At 45.9% G+C, this 18,258-nt stretch overlaps 1 protein-coding gene across 1 annotated transcript; it reads right to left on the reverse strand.

The window, feature by feature from the left end:
* Positions 1-15,203: 15,203 nt before the first annotated feature.
* Positions 15,204-17,886, reverse strand: LOC308609123 (OTU domain-containing protein 6A-like). Its single transcript, XM_081222669.1, has one exon. The coding sequence runs from the start codon at positions 16,579-16,581 to the stop codon at positions 15,709-15,711; it is 873 nt and encodes a 290-aa protein (XP_081078795.1). The 5' UTR covers positions 16,582-17,886; the 3' UTR covers positions 15,204-15,708.
* Positions 17,887-18,258: the final 372 nt, after the last annotated feature.

Consider the following 18,258-nt stretch of genomic DNA (forward strand, 5'->3'; position numbering starts at 1 on the left):
CCCCATTTTCCAGATGAGTAAACTGAGGCATGGAAAGGTTAACTAACTTGCCAAAGGTGGCATGGGAGATATATAGTAGTATGTAGAATCTAGCTCCAAAGCCCACATGCTTAGTCACTCTCACTATAGAGGCAAAATTTCCCCAGTGTATCCACAGACCACCTATATCAGAATCACTTGGAGAGCCTATTAAAAAGTTCCAATCCCAGGGAAAACTATGCCTTCATGCTGTCTCACAAGGTGGATGGACCCATCTTTCCTTCATCTTCTGAGGCCTGTGGATCTCATAAGCCAGTATGTCTCTCAAACTCAGGGGTTATCAGAACCCCCTTCAGAGCTTGTTAAAAACACAGGCACTGGGGCTCCACCTCCAGAGAGTCTGATTCAGCAGGCCTGAGGTGGGATCCAGAAATGAGCAATTGCCATCATTTTAACTGTCATAAACACTGAGTAATCCTCACTGCAGGTTTTCTCCAGCTTTCTTTACCCACTCTGGGCCTTCTTCTGGCTCAGCAAAGGCTCTCACCATCTCCTGATGTGAGGCTCTCTCGGCTCTCCACTGTACAGACCTCTCCTTTCTTTAGATCTCAGAAGGTGTCTTTCCCTGGGCAAAACTGTACAAATATGGGTTCTTGATCCATCCCCTTCTGGCCTCCTGGGGAGGATCAAGCACTTTTGCTCTCTTTCCCCTACTCTCTCTGGCTTCTCTCCTTGAACCATAAATGCACTCAACCTTGCCTAGAACAACAGAAAAACAAAAAACAAACCTTTCTGCTTTCTGCATGAATTACTGTTCTCTTCTCATTCACTATACACTTCTAGAAAGAGTACTTTATAACCTCCTTGGACAAGTCACTTAACCACTCTTTACATTAGTATTCTCATCTGTAAAATGAGGATTATGATAGTACATAACTCATAGGATAAGGAAGGATTAAATTTAAGAATATATGCAAAGTGCTCTGAGTAATTCCTGGCATGTGGTAAGTGTTCAATATAATAATTATCAGCCATGTACACGCTAGCTATTATGATTATTCACAATAGCGAACAATTTAGTCTCAGTCCTCATCCTGAAATTCTGTGACCTTCAACTTTGTTTGACTTCCCGCTTTTTGTTTTAAATATTATTTACAGAAGAATAACACACATACAGAAAAGTGCCCATTTCATAAGGGCACAACTCCATGAGTTGTTTCAAGTGAATATACCTGTATTACTAGTGCTCAGATTAAGAAATACAGTAGTAGTATCATTACCCTCAGAAGCCTCCCCACTCTCTTAGACACTTATCCTATTGTAAAAATTTATTTTTAACATTTTTGGTTTTTATATGACACCTAAAAATTTAGAAGGACAATTAATTTTTTTGTAAATTACCTATTTATCTAAGCTCTCATTTTACAAATTACTTTGTAGCTTCCTTTTTCTAATGAGTACTTAAAATATGAAGCTACTTTTAGGAAAACACTGAATTAAAAAATTTTTAACTCGAATTATTCATTATAATGATTTTCTGTGTTTCAAGAAAGATTTTAACTTTTAATCATGCTAGCTATTGTGTATGGAGGTAGCACTACAATACTGAATTTTTTTAAATTTAACATATAGAGCAAGACTGTTACGGAAATTTTTATTCACTGTAAAAGAATCATGGCTAATTGTTTTTTCATTAAAAAAAGAAAAGCATTTGCAATTTTAAATGATTATTTTCTTAATTGCAAAAAGGTCTTTTGTTTGCAGAAAAAAAAATTCAAAATGATTTTAATGAGTCTCACAGTATGTAGGAATCTTTACATTGATTGATTTTTATTGAAATAAAATACAAAATAAAACTGTAATATATGCTCACTGTCAATAATCTGGAGAAATTAAATTCCATAATTCCACGGGGACAAAACCTCTGTTAACATTTTGTGTTTATTCTTGCCATGCCTATTCTACTCAAATAGAACTGTTAAACAAAGAAACAACAGGCCCAAAATGAAGTCACGTGTGCTATGCCCCACATCAGTAAACCAAGACTTAATACGTAACCAAATTGCAGTTTTAGCCCATCCCATGAAAGTGACTTTAACCAGTCAGTCTGGAATTTCCTGGCCAGCACTAGTGAGGTAGTCTGCCACATAGACCCCTGCCTTCCCCAAAAGGAAGGTGACCTTTGTCTGAAATAACCCCTTATTTTGTTGATGACTTCTTTGTCCCACCCCTTCTCTGCCTTTCAAAACCTTCCGTTTTGTACAGTTCCTTGGAGCTGCTCTCTGCTTGCTAGATGGGATGCTGTCCGATTTGTGAATTGCTGAATAAAGCCAATTGATCTGCAAATTCACTCAGGTGAATTTTGTTTGTTAACAGAACTCTAAGCGGTGCTCCCTGCCATCCTGTCTGCCTATCGCCCTCCCCACCTTGGCCTCTGGGGACCTCCCTTCTCTCTTCAAAGATCAGTGAGGGAAATACATCAAGGCTAAAAATTTGACCTGGCTCAAAGTAAAAAATTAAAACAACAAACAACAAAGCAAAGCAGAAAGTTCTTAAATTTCAAAGTTTCTGCGGCAATTTCTTTGTGTCACCAAGGTTTAGTGGTTCTGCTTTTAGACAAGGCATTGTAGTGGGCCTCAGGTCTCTGCACCAGTAGAAGCAGAAGAAAGAAACAGAAACTGCTTTGCAAATGATGCAAAACTCAAAATCCATTGTGGGCCCGATTTCAGGAAAAAATTATACTGCTTTTAATGGACTTAATGATCCCCTCATCTTAGCAATGAAGGAAGGAAGGGCCAGAGAGGGGGAGTGTTGGGCTGACGGTCACACTGCAGAATTCCACGGCTGACTCGTCTGCGTCACGTTTCCCACCGCACTGTGCTGCTGCTACACACAGCCTTGACATGACTCTTGGCTGTAAGTCAGGCAGAACAGTCCCAACATAGCTTCTGGGGCCATCGGGAGGAATCCCTCATGAAACGGCTGTAAATTCATCTATGAGATTCAAAGAGACCTTGTACATGCCCTCCGACAATGCCCACGTGTGAGCGAGAGACTCTTCATGAGCTCTGCAAGCCTGAAATCGCCTTGTAAAGGTGGAGGGCAGGCGTGGAGAGGAGAAATTCCTGCGGTGGAACACACGTGCATCTGCCCCTAGGGCCTGCCTCCTCCTTGGCCAAAGAGCCTGTTCAAGCAAACTCAAGTGGATTTAAAGAAACACACTTATTTTTCCCTGAAAAAGTAATGTGTTCGGGCTTCCCTGGTGGTGCACTGGTTAAGAATCCACCTGCCAATGCAGTGGACACAGGTTCAAGCCCTGGTCCAGGAAGATCCCACATGCCTCGGAGCAACTAAGCCCGTGTGCCACAACTACTGAAGCTCGCGCGCCTAGAGCCCGTGCTCCACAACAAGAGAAGCCACCGCAATGAGAAGCCCGCACACTGCAACAAAGAGTAGCCCCCGCTCAGGGCAATTAGAGAAAGCCTCGTGCAGCAACAAAGACCCTACAAAGCCAAAAACAAAAAAAAGAAAGTAAAAATCTCATAATCTCACAATTCAGACTTCACAATTCACTGCTGACATTTGGCTTGTAGCTTTTTAGTGTTTCATTTATGTATGCATGTATCTGTATGTATATAACTGTATAAGTGTATATGTACACCTATGTATATATAATATGATTCTTATTATAGTAAAATAAATACAATTTACCATTTTAACCAAAAGATGTGGAATTTAGACTTTACTGTCTCTGAGGATTATTTGCTTTCCTTGGAAGCAGTGGGATGTGTGTATGACAAAGAGACAGGCTGTGAACTGTGGTCAAATAGTTACCTACTAGAGAACTACAGGAGGAAGGGTGTAGAGCCCTCCCTGCATTGTCCTGCTGAAGCTCCTGTCTTATTATTATCAACTGAAAAATTCTCAGCTTGGTGACTACTGATGGGTGACACACTCTTGTCTTGCTACTGCTTTCATTTATTTATTTATTTGGCTGTGCCATGTGGCTTGTGGGATCTTAGTTCCCTGACCAGGGATTGAACTCGGGCCCTTGGCAGTGAAAGCGTGGAGTCCTAACCACTGGACCACCCGGGAAATCCCGTACTGCTTTTATTCTTAAAATTTGATTATATACTTAAAATTTTAAACTCTATTTATATTTTGAATAATCAGTGCTTTTACACCCTATTCTCAGCTGCTGAGTTGGACTCCTTGAGTTTCTTGTGTATCCTTTCTAAGATAGTCTGTGCTCACTCATATGCTCCTTTCAGTTTGGCTCAGAGGTACAAAAAGCTTTAGTGTACAAAGGTTGTATACGTGAAACTGGGGACACTCTACTTGATTGGTAATTGAAGGGATTTTTAAGGGCCTATCTCAGTGGACCTTTTCCTGAGATACTCCAGCCAGAAACCAGGGAATCACCTCTGATCCTGTCTTCGTCTTTACCCTCCACATAAAACAAATGTTAATTCTACTCCCAGTGTCCATCACTTTGGTCCCCTGTTCTCTCCCTGCTGCCACAGCCCCAGGCCACGTCAGCGTTGTCTGTCATGGATGAAAAGACAGCCTCTCAAATCAGCTTCTTGCCTCCAATCTCTCTCCTTGCAATCCATTCTTTCCCCTAAGATTCCTTATCTCTAAAGCATAGCTCTGATGTCTCATTCCTTCTGAAAAACAAACTTTTAACGGATTCTACTGCCCCTAGGGTAACGTTCTAACTCCTGAGTACAGAAGATTTTTTTCCACAAAGGATGGAGCAAGTGGCAGAAATATTCTCTCTTCTCGGATGTGGCTGGTCACTGAATCTGGGCCCTACGGGAAGGCAGCGCATGATCAGAAACTCATGACTGGGATCAGAACCCGGTTACTCCCAGGACCCCTCAGGGATGCTTGCATTCCTGGGAATGGACAAACACTCATTCACATCAGACTGCCACAGGCCCCCGAGTTCTCACTTACTCCTTAGAGAGCCCACTCCCCAGGGGCTAGAATACCCCGAGTAGCCCGTTCTTGGTTTCAAGGTAGCTGAGAAGCCCAGATAAAGCGGCTTCGTGGACATGGGAAAACACCGCTGCCGCTCCCCATTTCCTTCCGCTTTTGTTTCAAACGTGATTTTGTTTCTGACGTGATTTTGCAAGAACTTTGAACTCACCTCCAATGCCAGGAAAGCCTTATTAGCCTCTTCCTAGGAGGTGACTCAATTTGGTGATGAACCTTGGTGGCTTCACCTCGGCCACCCTGGTCAATGCAGTCCCTCCCCCGCCAGCTCCCACAGATGCAAGACGGCAGGGGCTCCGGATTTTGTTTCTCACAGGTTCAAAGGAGCAACAGAGCACCTGTGCTCATGGGCTTCACTCTGATTGGGCAGGCCCAAGCCATAGATTCACCTTGAGCCAATCACTGTGGCCCGGAAGAATCGGTGCTTTGATTGGCAGACCTGAAAGGGGAGGGTCCTGGAGGTGAGCCGCTGTCACCCCAAGAGGGTGACAGGGGTTCGCACCCCCAAAAAGGAGATTGGAGGCTTTTGTGGTAATGGAGGGAAACAGGCGCTGGAGATGCGAACAACCCTTCTTTACTCGTGTCTCGCCCACTGCCACCTCTGGTGTTTGCCTCCTGGGGACCTCACAGCCTGGGACGCTCTTCCCTTGAGGGCTTCCCCCCTAAATCTGAGATGAACTTTCCGAGCTTCCCGTTCCCTCTTCCTCCCTACTCCAAGCTGGCCCAGAGCATTCCCACTTCACTTCCTCATCTTCTTAACTGGACCACAGCACTTAAGGCTGGGCCTTGGGTTGGCAGTCACTTGGATTTGTGTGCTTCTCATCTCCGAGGCCGTGAGGCTGCCATGGAGAGCACAAACTCAGTCTTAATTATTTTGGGGCCCCTACCCTGGCCTTCCTGGGCCCCTACCCAGCCAGCAGTGCCTGCTAGTAGAGATACTCAGTGTATTTGGTTGAACTGATTAGGATACTTAAAACTGTTTTCAAGCCCCCTCAAATATGTCAGAAGCACTATTTACACACTTGAGAATGTATTCCAGTGTTTCTAGGCTATTCATTAGAACAGGTCCCTTGGGCAACTCTGCAAGCCCGCTCAACCGGTAGTTTTGCACTTAGGAACAAGGGCTGGAGTCAACATTGCAGTTGTGGTGTCTCCACCTTAGGCTATTCCTGCAGCTCCACAATACTGTTGTGTTTCCAAACTCAAGACTCATCAGGGCCATCCCTGGGGGAGGGATGAACATTTCTGTGGTTCTAGAAAGAGGACTCAACTGAGTAAAAGAGGCCTGGCAAATCTCCTTTAGTGCTCCCCCAGCTCCCAGCCCAGGCCTTCCCCATGCCCAGGGGCTTCTGTGGTTCTCTTCTGGCTCACTCCCCACCTCTAAGTAAAAGAAACCTCTTTTGTTTTCAAATTTCTTCTAAATCCCCATTAGACGCTTGAATGGCCTGAAAACCTCTGAGGTGGTGGTTATCCAGCCTGGGCTTACACATCTCCAATAACAGAGAACTCACCACCTTGTGAGATGGTTTTTCATATCTTTGAATAGCTCTGATTATCAAAACATTTCTTTCTTACGCCAAACCAAGACTGCTTCCCTATTGTTTCTGCCATGTAGTGCTGTGGGGTCATACACAATGTTCAGAGACAGGTCCTAGATTTGTGTGTGTGTGTGTGTGTGTGTGTGTGTGTGTGTGTGTGAAGGAGAGAGACAGAGACAGAGACAGAGAGATAGAGAGACAGAGAAACCAAGACAGGCACAGAGGGAGCTGGAAGGGCCTACAGAGATCATCTAGGTCAATGGTTAACGCAGTGTTTTGGCAAGATTAATTCAGGAGCAGTAAACATATTTAAGGGGCACATTTTTCCTATTCAAAGTCAAGTTGGGACTTGATGGCTGAGTTAATGAGCATATGCATAATCCCCCTAGGAGATACCCACCGAAATAAAACAGAATCAAAATGAGATAAGAAGATGTCTTCTTTTTCCAACTAGGAACAGGCCACAGACGCAGAGCACAACCTTGGTATCTCCATATGCAAAATAATTTAAACCAAAGTAAAAATGAAGACGCCAGGAAAAAAAGGCAGAAGCTACCTGGCTCCTCCCACGCCCTCCCCGACCCCATGACAAAAGGCCAGTTCACTATTTCTGTTTCCCTTGTTTTCTATCTGTTGCTCCAAGGGCTAGGTTTTCTCTTTCCTTTATTCTTTTTTTTTTTTTAATCTTCTAAATGGGAGCATAGGCAATTCGCTTTTAGTTCTACTGGTGGTTATTTTTATGACGGTAAGCCTCACGCTTAAGCCTACAATTCTCAATTTTTCAACTTCAAAACTGAAATGGTATCTTTGATTCACCCTCTGAGAGATAAGAAAAATTTCACATTTACTCTTTACCTCCTGACGTTTTTGTCTAATTTTTGTCCCTATCTATTTTAGATAAATTATGGTTGTTTTACACAGCATAGCTTTTCTTCCAAGGACTCTACCTGACTGTCAGAGTCTCACTTCAAAGAAAGGCCCAGGCGCAGTTTCACAAGTGAATGGACTATTTCAAACTTTCAAGGAGCAGATAATTCCTATGATATTTAAATTATCCCAGAGGAAGAGGAAGAAAGGAAATAGTGTTTTGAAATCATTTTTTTCTAGTTTTTAGATGATACACAGATACAACTTTCTACTTAAAAATTCAATGATATAATGGATAAACAAAATGTGGTATATACACACGATGGACTATTATTCAGCTTTAAAAAGGAAATTCTGACACCTGCTACAACGTGGATGAACCTTGAAGACATTATGCTATGTGAAATAAGCCAGTCACAAAAGGACAAATATTGTATGATTCCACTTATATGAGGTACATAGAGTAGTCAAATTGAGAGACAGAGAGTAGAATGTTGGTTGCCAGGGGCTGGCAGGAGAGAGAATGAGGAGATATATAGCCTTGCAATAAAAAAATCCAACTCTATCGAAGGACATAGTTTAAAAGGAAAAAGCTCAACACCTTCCTCCTTCCACCCACCCATTTCTTTCCCTCTCCCTAGAGGAAACAATTCATATGGATGATCCAAAATTTACTCAGCTAGTCCTCACTGAGGATATTTAGGTTGTATCTAGAGTTTTACTTGCACAAACAACACTCTAATGAATAGCCTGGAAATATACTGCCGTATAATACGTATACCTGTAGTATAGGTCCCTGGATATAGACTGCCAGTTCAAAAGCTATGTGCGTTTTATTTAGTGCGTTAGTTAGGTTTAGATTTATTTATTAACTCATATAGTTCAAAATATCAGCCATTTAAGAGATCACACAGTGCAAAGCTCCGTCCCATCCTTTTCCCCCAGCAACTTGGTTCCCCTCCTCAAAAGCAACCAATAGTATCATTTAAAATATATTCTTTAGTCATGTACAAGGGAAACAGTATGTTTGAGAATGCCTGTTTCTGCATTCTCCCATCAACACAGCATATTATCAAACTTGACTTCTTTGCTAATCTGACTGATGAAAAATGGTATCTCATTCAATGTGTATTTATTTAATTTGTAATATTACGAGTAAAACCGATGGTTACTAAAGCTGGGAGACCATGCCAGCCTCCCTCTGCAGCTTCTTTCCCACAGCCCCCTCACCTGTCACCTCTATCCTCCAGCTCCACTGAACACGGACACACCATGTTCTTTTTTTTTTTTTTTTTTTTTTTAATGTGGACCATTTTTTTTTAAAGTCTTTATTGAATTTGTTGCAACACTGCTTCCGTTTTGTGTTTTGGTTTGTTGGCCTCAAGGCACGTGGGATCCCAGCTTCCTGACCAGGGATCGAACCCTCACCCCCTGCATTGGAAGGCAAAGTCCCAACCTCTGGGCCACCAGGGAAGTCCCGACACCTTGTTCTTTCACTCCTGCCTTTGCTCTGGCTGTGTCCTCTGCGAGCTCCTCCTAAGCCTCCCTGCCACCCCAGGTCTGATGAAGTGTCCTTCCTCTGTGCTTCCTTTCATCACAGCACTGGTCATGCTGCCTTCTGTTTATTTCTGTCTATTTTCCCATCTGCCATTTCTACTAGATGGTGAGCGCTGGGACTGGATCTTTATCTCTCTACCTCTACTGTTTATCACCATTCTCTTCAGTAAATATGGAGTGAATGGATGAATGGACAGCTGGCAGTTTCACATGGAGGTCACTGGAATGCAGTTATTCTGTGTGACTGGCTGAAACGAGATTTACCCTCTCATAAGAATGTCATATATGTGGAAGGTGGCACTTGAAATCAGTGGTGAAATGGTGGATTATTCAGTAAGTGGTGTTCGGCTAACTGGTTAATTACCATAATTGGAGAAAATCAATTTATGTCCTTGTCTTCCACCCAAGTAATTTCCAGGTGGATATGTTAAATAGTGTTAAATATAAAGAGAAAGCATAAAAAACTTGAAAGTATATACGAATATTGATCCAACCTCGGGATGGGGAAGCCCTTTCTAAGCAAGATACCAAGACAGAAACCATAAAGAAAAAGATCGATAGATAGACTCCGTTACGATTTTAAACTTGAGCACATGCAAAAAGTCAGAAACAACACTGAGAGCCTAATAATGTACGGGAGAAACTATTTTTAAAAAATATCCGAATGAAAAGTGGAAGGACCTATTAAAAATCGGTAAGAAGAAGACAAACTTACCCATAAAAAATTAAGCAAATGTCAGGAACAGGCAATAAATTAAGAATTATTTGTTCCAGCATGAATGAAATAGACATGCTAACAAATACTTAGAGGAATATTCTGCCTTACTAGTAATCAACAAAGGGTCAACTAATACAGCATTTTTCACCTAACAAATGAGCAAAGATGATAATTTTCAGTGTTTGCAACTATATGGGAAAATAACACTCTCACACCCTGAGAGTGTACATTGGCTCACTCTTTCTGGAGGGCAATTTACCAGTATGCATTAAAAGCCTCTCCTTTGGACCTAGATCACTTCTAGAAATCTTATCAAAGGGGAATAATCAGAAATATAGACAAAGACTCAGCTACAAGGATATTACAGTCGCATATTTGTAGCAGTGAGAAACTGAAAGCAATCTAAACGTCCAGCAATAGAATAGGACAAATAAATTGTGGCACATTCACAGGCTAGAATGCAGGCATTAAAATCATCGTGTTGAAGACTAAGGAGAGAAGGAAATGCTTATAATGTATTGTTAAGTTAAAAAAAAAAAGTAGTTCAAATAGAATGATACCAGTTTGGTTTTTTTAAAATACGCATGTCTATGTGTGTGTGTAGAAAAAGGGTGGAAGGAAGGAAGATACTGACTGGCCTGAGGAGTCCCCGCACACAGGCCCCCCTGTCCCCAAGAGGACACTCTGGTAAGCCCCAGTGGGATTTGCTTTCACGCTGCAGCCCAAGAAGTTTTGGCTTCCACTGTAGGACCTGCGGGAAGAGGCCAAGTGGCTCCAAAATTACTGTAGACAGAATGAAGGGGTGGTTGCTGCCACAGCTGATAGTGTTATAGTGTTAGGCCCCTAGGTAATGATACATTTATTGCACATTTTATACATATTTTCATTTAATGTACCTAACATCCCAAGAGATACCTCTAAGACGGGCATTAACTGTCCCATGTTACTGATGAGCTAACTGAAGCCCAGAAAGATTAGATGACTTAATCCAAGTCACAAAGCTAGGAAGCGGGTATATGAGCTGGGCTTCAAATCCAGATGGGTGTCCTTGTCTTTGGCTGCTAAGGCAAAAGTGCATGATCATGAGGAGTAAATGAAGAATGGTAAGTAAATGAATGAAAGTTGCTTCTGGAATTGAACCCCTTTGGGAACAGTACCCCATGGCTTTTGCACACACAATTGCCCAGAACAGTCAACTGTCCTCAGTGACTGTGGTCACTGTTACAAAATGGAACAGACTGCAAATCCCTCATGTCCTGCCAGATCCCACAGCGAAGGCCCCTTCTTGGCTTGTGCTCTGGGCCTGGTTGGAACCTGGCCTGGGTTTACTCTTCCCCATCCTTCCAGCTGAAGGCAAACCCAGTGGAGGAAGCTGGGGCAGGCCCAGTGAGACCTTAAGGGTTCCCTAGACAGAAATAGTTATTTCTCTTGTATTTAGGGAGAAAGAAGCCTGTAAAATGGGACTCTGCTGGTTTGTTTGCTGCCTTCTGCTGGGCGGAATTCCGTGGGCAGCACCAGGCCCTCCCCCCACTCCCAGCAAGGCCCACATTATCCAGGCAGTGCCCTCTTCACCAACCTATGCCCTCTTCCGCGGCCATGCCCCCTTCCTTGGCCAGTGCACCCTGCCTTCACAACAGTGCCCCCTCTGCATCCAGCCCCTCCCAACTTTATGTGCAGATAACTTCCCTAGCGAGTGCCTCCTCCCCTAGCCAGGTGCCACTCCCTAGCCCTTCCCCATGCAAAAGCCAGGAATCCCTTTTTCACCTTATACCAATTCATACCCTATACCAACCAGGCCCCTGGTCCTTGTCACCAGCCTATTCCCTCTTCCTCACTTCCCTAACCCTGCTCCTCAGTCTATACCCCCTTGGAGCCAGGCCCCCTTCCCCAGGTAGTCCCATTTCCCCACATTATGCACCCTGCCCCAGCAGATAAGCCCATCCCCCATCAGAAGCCCTTAACCTGCCTGTGCTTCCAAGCCAGCCAGGCCCTCTTCTCAGCCGGGCTCTCTTTGCCCGTTTATACCTGCCTCCCCAGCTACCTATGCCCCCTTCCCTGGCCAAGGCTACCTCCCCAGCCTGGTTCCCTTCCCCTCCTAGGCAGGCTTCCCCTATACCCACCTAGACCCTCGCCCCAGCAGAGTCAAATTCCCAGCCAGTATCCTCTTTTGCAGTAACCCTACCCAGGCCCCTGCCTCGGCCCCTGCCCCAGCTTCTTACCCACCCACCCCCGCCAGCCCGTGCCCAGGCTCCCTGACCCAACTTGCTTTTCCTTCCCCAGCCTATGTCCCCTTGCCCGGCCAGGCCCCTTTCCCCAGCCAGAGCCTCTTCCTCAGCCTATGCCTCCTTCTTTGGATTGGCCCCCTTTCTAAACCAGCCATCTTACCAGCCTGTGTCCAACTCTCCAGCCTCTAGCCACTTGCCTGGAAGTTTTCCCACCCTGGGCCACAGCCCAGCCTCTTTACCGTCCTATGCTGCCAGCCTCCCCTCCCCAGGCAGGCCTCAACCCCAGCCTGTGTTATTCCCCATGCAGGACCCTTCTGCTCGCAGGCCCCTCACCCAGCCAGGGCCTGTTCCCCGACCCGAGACCCTGTTGACAGCCTCCTTAGCCAGGCTACCCTTCCCCAGGCAAAGCCCCTTTTCAACCCTTTGTCCCCTTGCCCTCACGGGACCCCTTCTCCAGAAAGGGCCCCCTTCTGATAGCCAGGTGCTTGTGCCCAGCCTTTTCCCTTTTCAGCTGGACCACTTTTCCAAGGAGTTCCCCCTTCACTGGCCTTTCATAGCCAGTGCCAAGTCGCATGATGCTCGACCACCTCAAGCTCCACTCCTACGCCACCTCCATCCGCAAGGCCGTCTTGGCATCCATGGACAATGAAAATACGCACACCCCAGACATCGGGGGCCAGGGCACCACGTCAGAAGCCATCCACGACATCATCCGCCACATCCGCATCATCAACGGCCGGGCCGTGGAGGCCTAGGCCGTCCCCGGGACTGTCTCGGCCCACCCTTTACATCCGCTTCGCACCCCCAGCACCCTAATTGGCTCGGTGGGTGGACCCAGAACAAACACACTTCTGCCACCCCCAGAAAAAAAAAAAAAAAAAAAAAGGCCTCCTTCCCTGGCCAAGCATCCTCCTCTCTCAGCTCTCCAACACCTGTAAAGTCCCCTCCCCAACCATGTGACATTTCCCTGCCGGGACCCCTTCACACACACATGCCCCCAGCTGGGAAGTCTTTCCCAGCCAGACTCCTCCCCACAGCCAGGCTCTCTTCACCCAGGGACCTAACAGCCTCTCCCCCAGTCTAAGCTCATTTCCCTAGGCGGGCCTCCTTCCCAGTAAGGTACCTTTCCTCAACCGGTATACCCCTTCCTCAACCAAACCCCTCCCCTAGCTTATTCCCCCTCCTCAGCCAGACCTTTTCCCCATCCCTAGCCTGTGCCCCCAGCTAGGTCCCTTTCCTCAACCATGTGCCCTCCCTCAGCCAGGACACACGCCTTCCTTCCCAGGCAGGATCCCTGCCCTAGCAGGCCCTCCCCACCTGCTAATCCCCCTCTTCCAGGCAGGTCCATCAACCCACCGATTATCCCATGCCCAGCCTATGTTGGTCTCAGCATTCGAACCTCTCCCGCCACCAGCTTCCTTTCCTTGCCTGTGCCTCCTTCCCAGGCCCCATTCCCCTGCCAGAGCCCCTCCCCAGGCAGGCCACCTTTCCCTGCCAGGATATTTTCTCCCCCCAATCTCCCCCAGCCCAGCCAGTCTCCCATCCTCAGCTTGTGCCACCCTATCAAGTCTCTGCTCCTTTTACAAGACAGGCCCCTTCCCACATCCAGGCCCCTTCCCCAGCCTCACCCTCTTCCCCAGCTTAAGCCTACTTTCCCAGCCAGATCTCTTTCCCTGGTCAGGTGCCATTCCCCAGGATTTTTACCCTTTAACACTCAAGGATTCCTCTCTCATCCTTTGCCTCCTAACTCAACTAAGCCTCCTTCCCTTGACCAGCCGAGTCCTCCTTCCCTAAGCAGCCCCCACTCCATTATCCCCTTCCTAGCCTGGCCTCCTTCTTCACCCTGTGCCCCAGTCCACACAGGTGTCCTTACCTCGCCGTCTCCCCTTCTTCTGCCTGTTCCCCTTTCCCCTGCCACGGCCCATTCATCCTCCTAGACTGACCCCTTCCCCAGTTTTCACCCTTTGTCCCAGCCAGGCCCCCTTCTATAGATTATGCCTCCCTTCCTGGCCTATTCTTCCTTCCCCAGCCAGCATTCTCATCCCTATAAAAGGCGCTCTTCTCACAATGCGTCCAAATACCTAGTTTTCTCAGGGACTTCCTCTTCTCAGACAGCTGGCTATCTGAAAATGTATCTGATGCACACATTTACACAGTGAGCTATCTGGCAGGATTTCTATATTTGTATTTTGAAAAGAGATTCCCCCCAACACACACCCTGCCTTCAAAAAAAAAAAAAAAAGAAAAAAGAAAGAAAGAAAAAACCAGTGGCACTTCTTTCCCTCCTGCAACTAGCCCTGGACTGGCAAGTTTTTGAAAGTGCAAGTACTTTGTCATGCATAGCAATGAGAACATCCTTAACTGGAGCCATTTCATGATGTTTTCACTGAGTGAAACATCAACTCAGGACAGCTTCAACTATCTTATTCCTCCCTATATCCTTCCCTGGGAGATATTCCACTCCAGACCACCATCAGGACTGCAGGCCCATTCCTCCTTCCAAAAGCCTCATCTGTCACTGTGTCCTCCCCCTTCACTCCTGCTCCCTAACCCTCCAGGATTCCTTTGCTGAAGTCGATCCTGGGATACAAACTCTATATGAACTCAGTCAGCTATACAAAAATAGAAAACCAGGTATTTTTTTAAACTGCTTTTATTCTTTAAACAAACTACTGTTCGCCTTTTCCCCTTCGTATGTTTTAGTTTAGAACATTTGGTGTGTACAAAGAATTTTTAAATGAACTTAAGTAATCTCACTGAAGTACAGGACCTAAAGGTTAAATTTTTTTTAGTTGTTCACTGCAAATCATTTCACTTTTACTTTTTTGGGGCAAATTCAAGATATATCAACAAGTCTCAAATATCAACAAAAGTATATTGCTCATTTTTTGTGCTTCATAGCAGTTGCAGATATAACAAAATGAATCAACTACTTTAATACTTTTTAAAATCTCTCTTTAAATACTTTTTATCTCTAAGAATTAAGGAAAACGACTAAGTTCAGATCTTTCACACTCATACCAGTTGTAGATAGAACAAAGTGGACCAAGTGCTTGAACAAAGTTATACCCTTTTATGTCTGAGAATAAAGGACACTTACTAGTTGATGTCACCCCTCACAGTAAGTTAAACTACCTATCAGTTTGTCTCTTCTTACGTCACATCAATTGCAGATATAATGAAATGAATCAACTACTTGAATAAAGTCATGTCCTTTCTTATATTTAATAAAGGAAATTAAATTGAGATCTTTCACATCTCAGAGCAAGCCTTATCTAGCCTATCAGTTTAGGTAAATCTACTTTCTACATTTAACGCTTACATTTAACTTCTAAAGTTAACAAACATTATTTAGAATTCAGAAAACATCTAAACAACTGTAATTAATTTGCAACCATACAAGGTTTTATGGAAAAACAAAACAAAATACTAGGGCTTCCCTGGTGGCTCAGTGGTTAAGAATCCTGGGGACACGGGTTCCAGCCCTGGTCGGGGAAGACCCAACCCCACATGCCGCGGAGCAAGAAAGGTGGGAACTTGGCATAGTCACTCCGCTAGGGTAGGACGGTGCAGATGTCTTCCTGGTCACCGGCCTCCCCGGTTCCCCTAACCCCGTGAAAGAAGCAACCCAGGGACGATCGAGGAGGATAGAAGAGCGAGGGAGGAAGAAGGGGGGGCGGGGGTGGAGAGAGGGGGTGAACTCTGAGTAAAATGAATCAACAAAACCCTGAGAAAACCGAAGGAAAAAAGCGGAGCCTGCTGAGGAGACGCGGCGGCGGCAGCTTCGGCTCCAACGGCAGCCGCCACGGCGATGGCGGCAGCGGGCCTACAAGAGACGGCAGGCCAGGCACCTGACGGAGCCGGCGTCGAGCGGCTTCACCGAGTTGTAGTGCTCCCCGCACATGGAGTAGCTCCTGTAGACCAGGGTGAGCGGCTTCTTGGTGTACTCCTCTCCGAAGACGACGGCGGGCGAGTTGGCCTGGATCACCTCGATGGGGGTCTGCAGGACGTGCGACAGGGCACTCAGCTCGAGCTGGCCTCCACACGACGCGCTGAACACGATGTCGTCGCAGCAGCTCAAGAAGTCGTCGCGGCTGCAGGCGTCGCCGGTTTCGGGGTCGCTGCAGAAGGGCAGGAAGTCCTCGACATGCTTCCGCATGTACTCGGCGGTGCGCCTCCGCAGGCTCTCCACGGTCACGGAGAACACCAGCTGGTCTTGGATGGCGCGGTACATGCAGTGGCCGCCGACCGGGATATCCTTCATCTCCAGATTCCTGGCCCACAGGATGGCGTCGAGCTTCATTTCCTCGTCATGGCGGAAGCTGGCCAGATGCTCCATCTCAGCCTTGGCCATCCTCTCCTGCCTTTCTCTCTCGAGGGCCACCTTTCTTTCGCGCCTTCTCTGTGCCCTCGAGAGGTGAGGAGGCTTGTCCTCGAGATCCAGCTTGCCCAGATCTTCAGTGACTGAATCGAGGTTGCTGTTATCAGGGAAACTCTCCTGGAACTTCTGCAGCTCCTGCTGGTGCTTCTGCTCCATCTCGGCCTCGAGGCGGGCCACATCGAGGAGCAACTGCTTTTGTCTCTTCTTGTCGCTCTTGGGGACCGAGCTCTTCATGCCCTGAATGTGGGCCTGCAGCTCTGCCTTCTCGCGCTTGTGGCGTCGTAACATCCGCTGATGCTCACTCTGTGAATCTTCCATGATGTTTAAGGGCAGGCGAGTATCGAAGTTTGGTGGCTGAAGTACCGCTACAGTTCGCGTCAACAGTCTAACCACCCAACTGGCTAGAGCTCCTCAGCCTCCCGTGGCGGCTGTGCCCTCTTCCCCTCACCCGCGGTTGCCCTCACTCTATTAACGGCCCTCTCTGCCATTGGCCACTGTCTCTCCACGGCTACGCCTCCTAAACACTCCTGGCACTAGGATTGGCTGTTGGGAGACACTACATATGCCCCCATTAGACCCCGTAGCAAGGGGTGCTTCCGGTTTTAGCGGGGTTCCTGTCCCGGATGTAAAATCCCGCCTTGGCGCATTATGTGCAGCAACTGAGCTTGTGGAGATTTTCGTGGGCTCTGAACTGCGTACTTCACTTCCTAGCCTGAACACAGTGCAGACACCGGTCGTGCTTGAGAATCACATGACAAATACTGTTACACCAGATGAATGTGCTCTGACACCGGACTGCCCATTGCTCCCAGTGTTCAGGAGGCAATGTGGCTCTCTCCAGTTCTTTAGTTGCCTTGACTGATGAACCCTTAATTTTGTGTATCAGAACAAGATATTCCCTTATGTTCCTGGGAACACAGAATCCTTTCAGTTTAGGCCTCAAATCCACCCTGTCCCATCTCAGTGTGAGAAAGCAACAACCTTAAAGTTCACTACAGCTGAGCAGACTTCGTCTTGTGCCAACAGAATGCACCTACCCTAAACTCCCCTTCTCCTGGGTTCCCAGCTTCCAAAATGGGCTCCCATGAAGCATGACGGTTGGCCTTCATCAAGCCACTTCCTTCTGATTATTTTGAATCTCTAAAAGTTCTAAAAAATAAAATAAAATAAAGTAAAATAAAATCCCTAAGCTCTTTCAAACATGCTCTCATCCTGCCCCACTCTGCTCATCTGTATCGTGAATTCCCAAACAGGAAGGCTCTTGAGACAACCTCCTCCCTGTTACAAATGAGGAAAGTGGACATTTGTCCAAGTTTTTACATATATCAAAACTTCAGTCGTTTTTATTGCTAACTAGGATTCCATGATATGGATGTACTGTAGTTCACTTAACCATTCACCTGTTGAAGGACATCTGGGCTGTTTCCAGTTTGGGGTTGTTACAACCCCTGCTATAAACATCCATATACAGGTGTTTTGTGTGAGCACAAGGCTTCATTTCTCTGGGAAAAAAATGCCCAGGAGTGCAATTTCTGGGTCATATTATAAGTGTATGTTTAGTTTGTGAAGAAGCTATTTTCCAGAGTGGTTGTACCATTGTGCGTTCTCACCAGCAGTGTATGCGGAATCAGGTTTCTCTGCATCCTCACCAGCATTTGGTGTTGTCATCATTTTTTATTTTTAGTCATTCTGATAGATGTGTAGTGGTCTCATTTTACAAATTACTTTGCAGCGTCGTTTTTCTAATGAGTACTTAAAATATGAAGCTACTTTTAGGAAAACACTGAATCAAAATTTTTTTTAACTTGAATTATTCATTATAATGATTTTCTGTGTTTCAAGAAAGATTTTAACTTTTAATCAGGCTAGCTATTGTGTATGGAGGTAGCACTACCATACTGAAATTTTTAAAATTTAACATTTAGAGCAAGCCTGTTAGGGAAATTTTTATTCACTGGAAAAAAGTCATGGCTAATTGTTTTTTCATTAAAAAAA

This window comes from Mesoplodon bidens (assembly GCF_964165515.1).
Source record: "Mesoplodon bidens genome assembly, chromosome: X".
Classification (NCBI taxonomy): Eukaryota; Metazoa; Chordata; class Mammalia; order Artiodactyla; family Ziphiidae; genus Mesoplodon; species Mesoplodon bidens.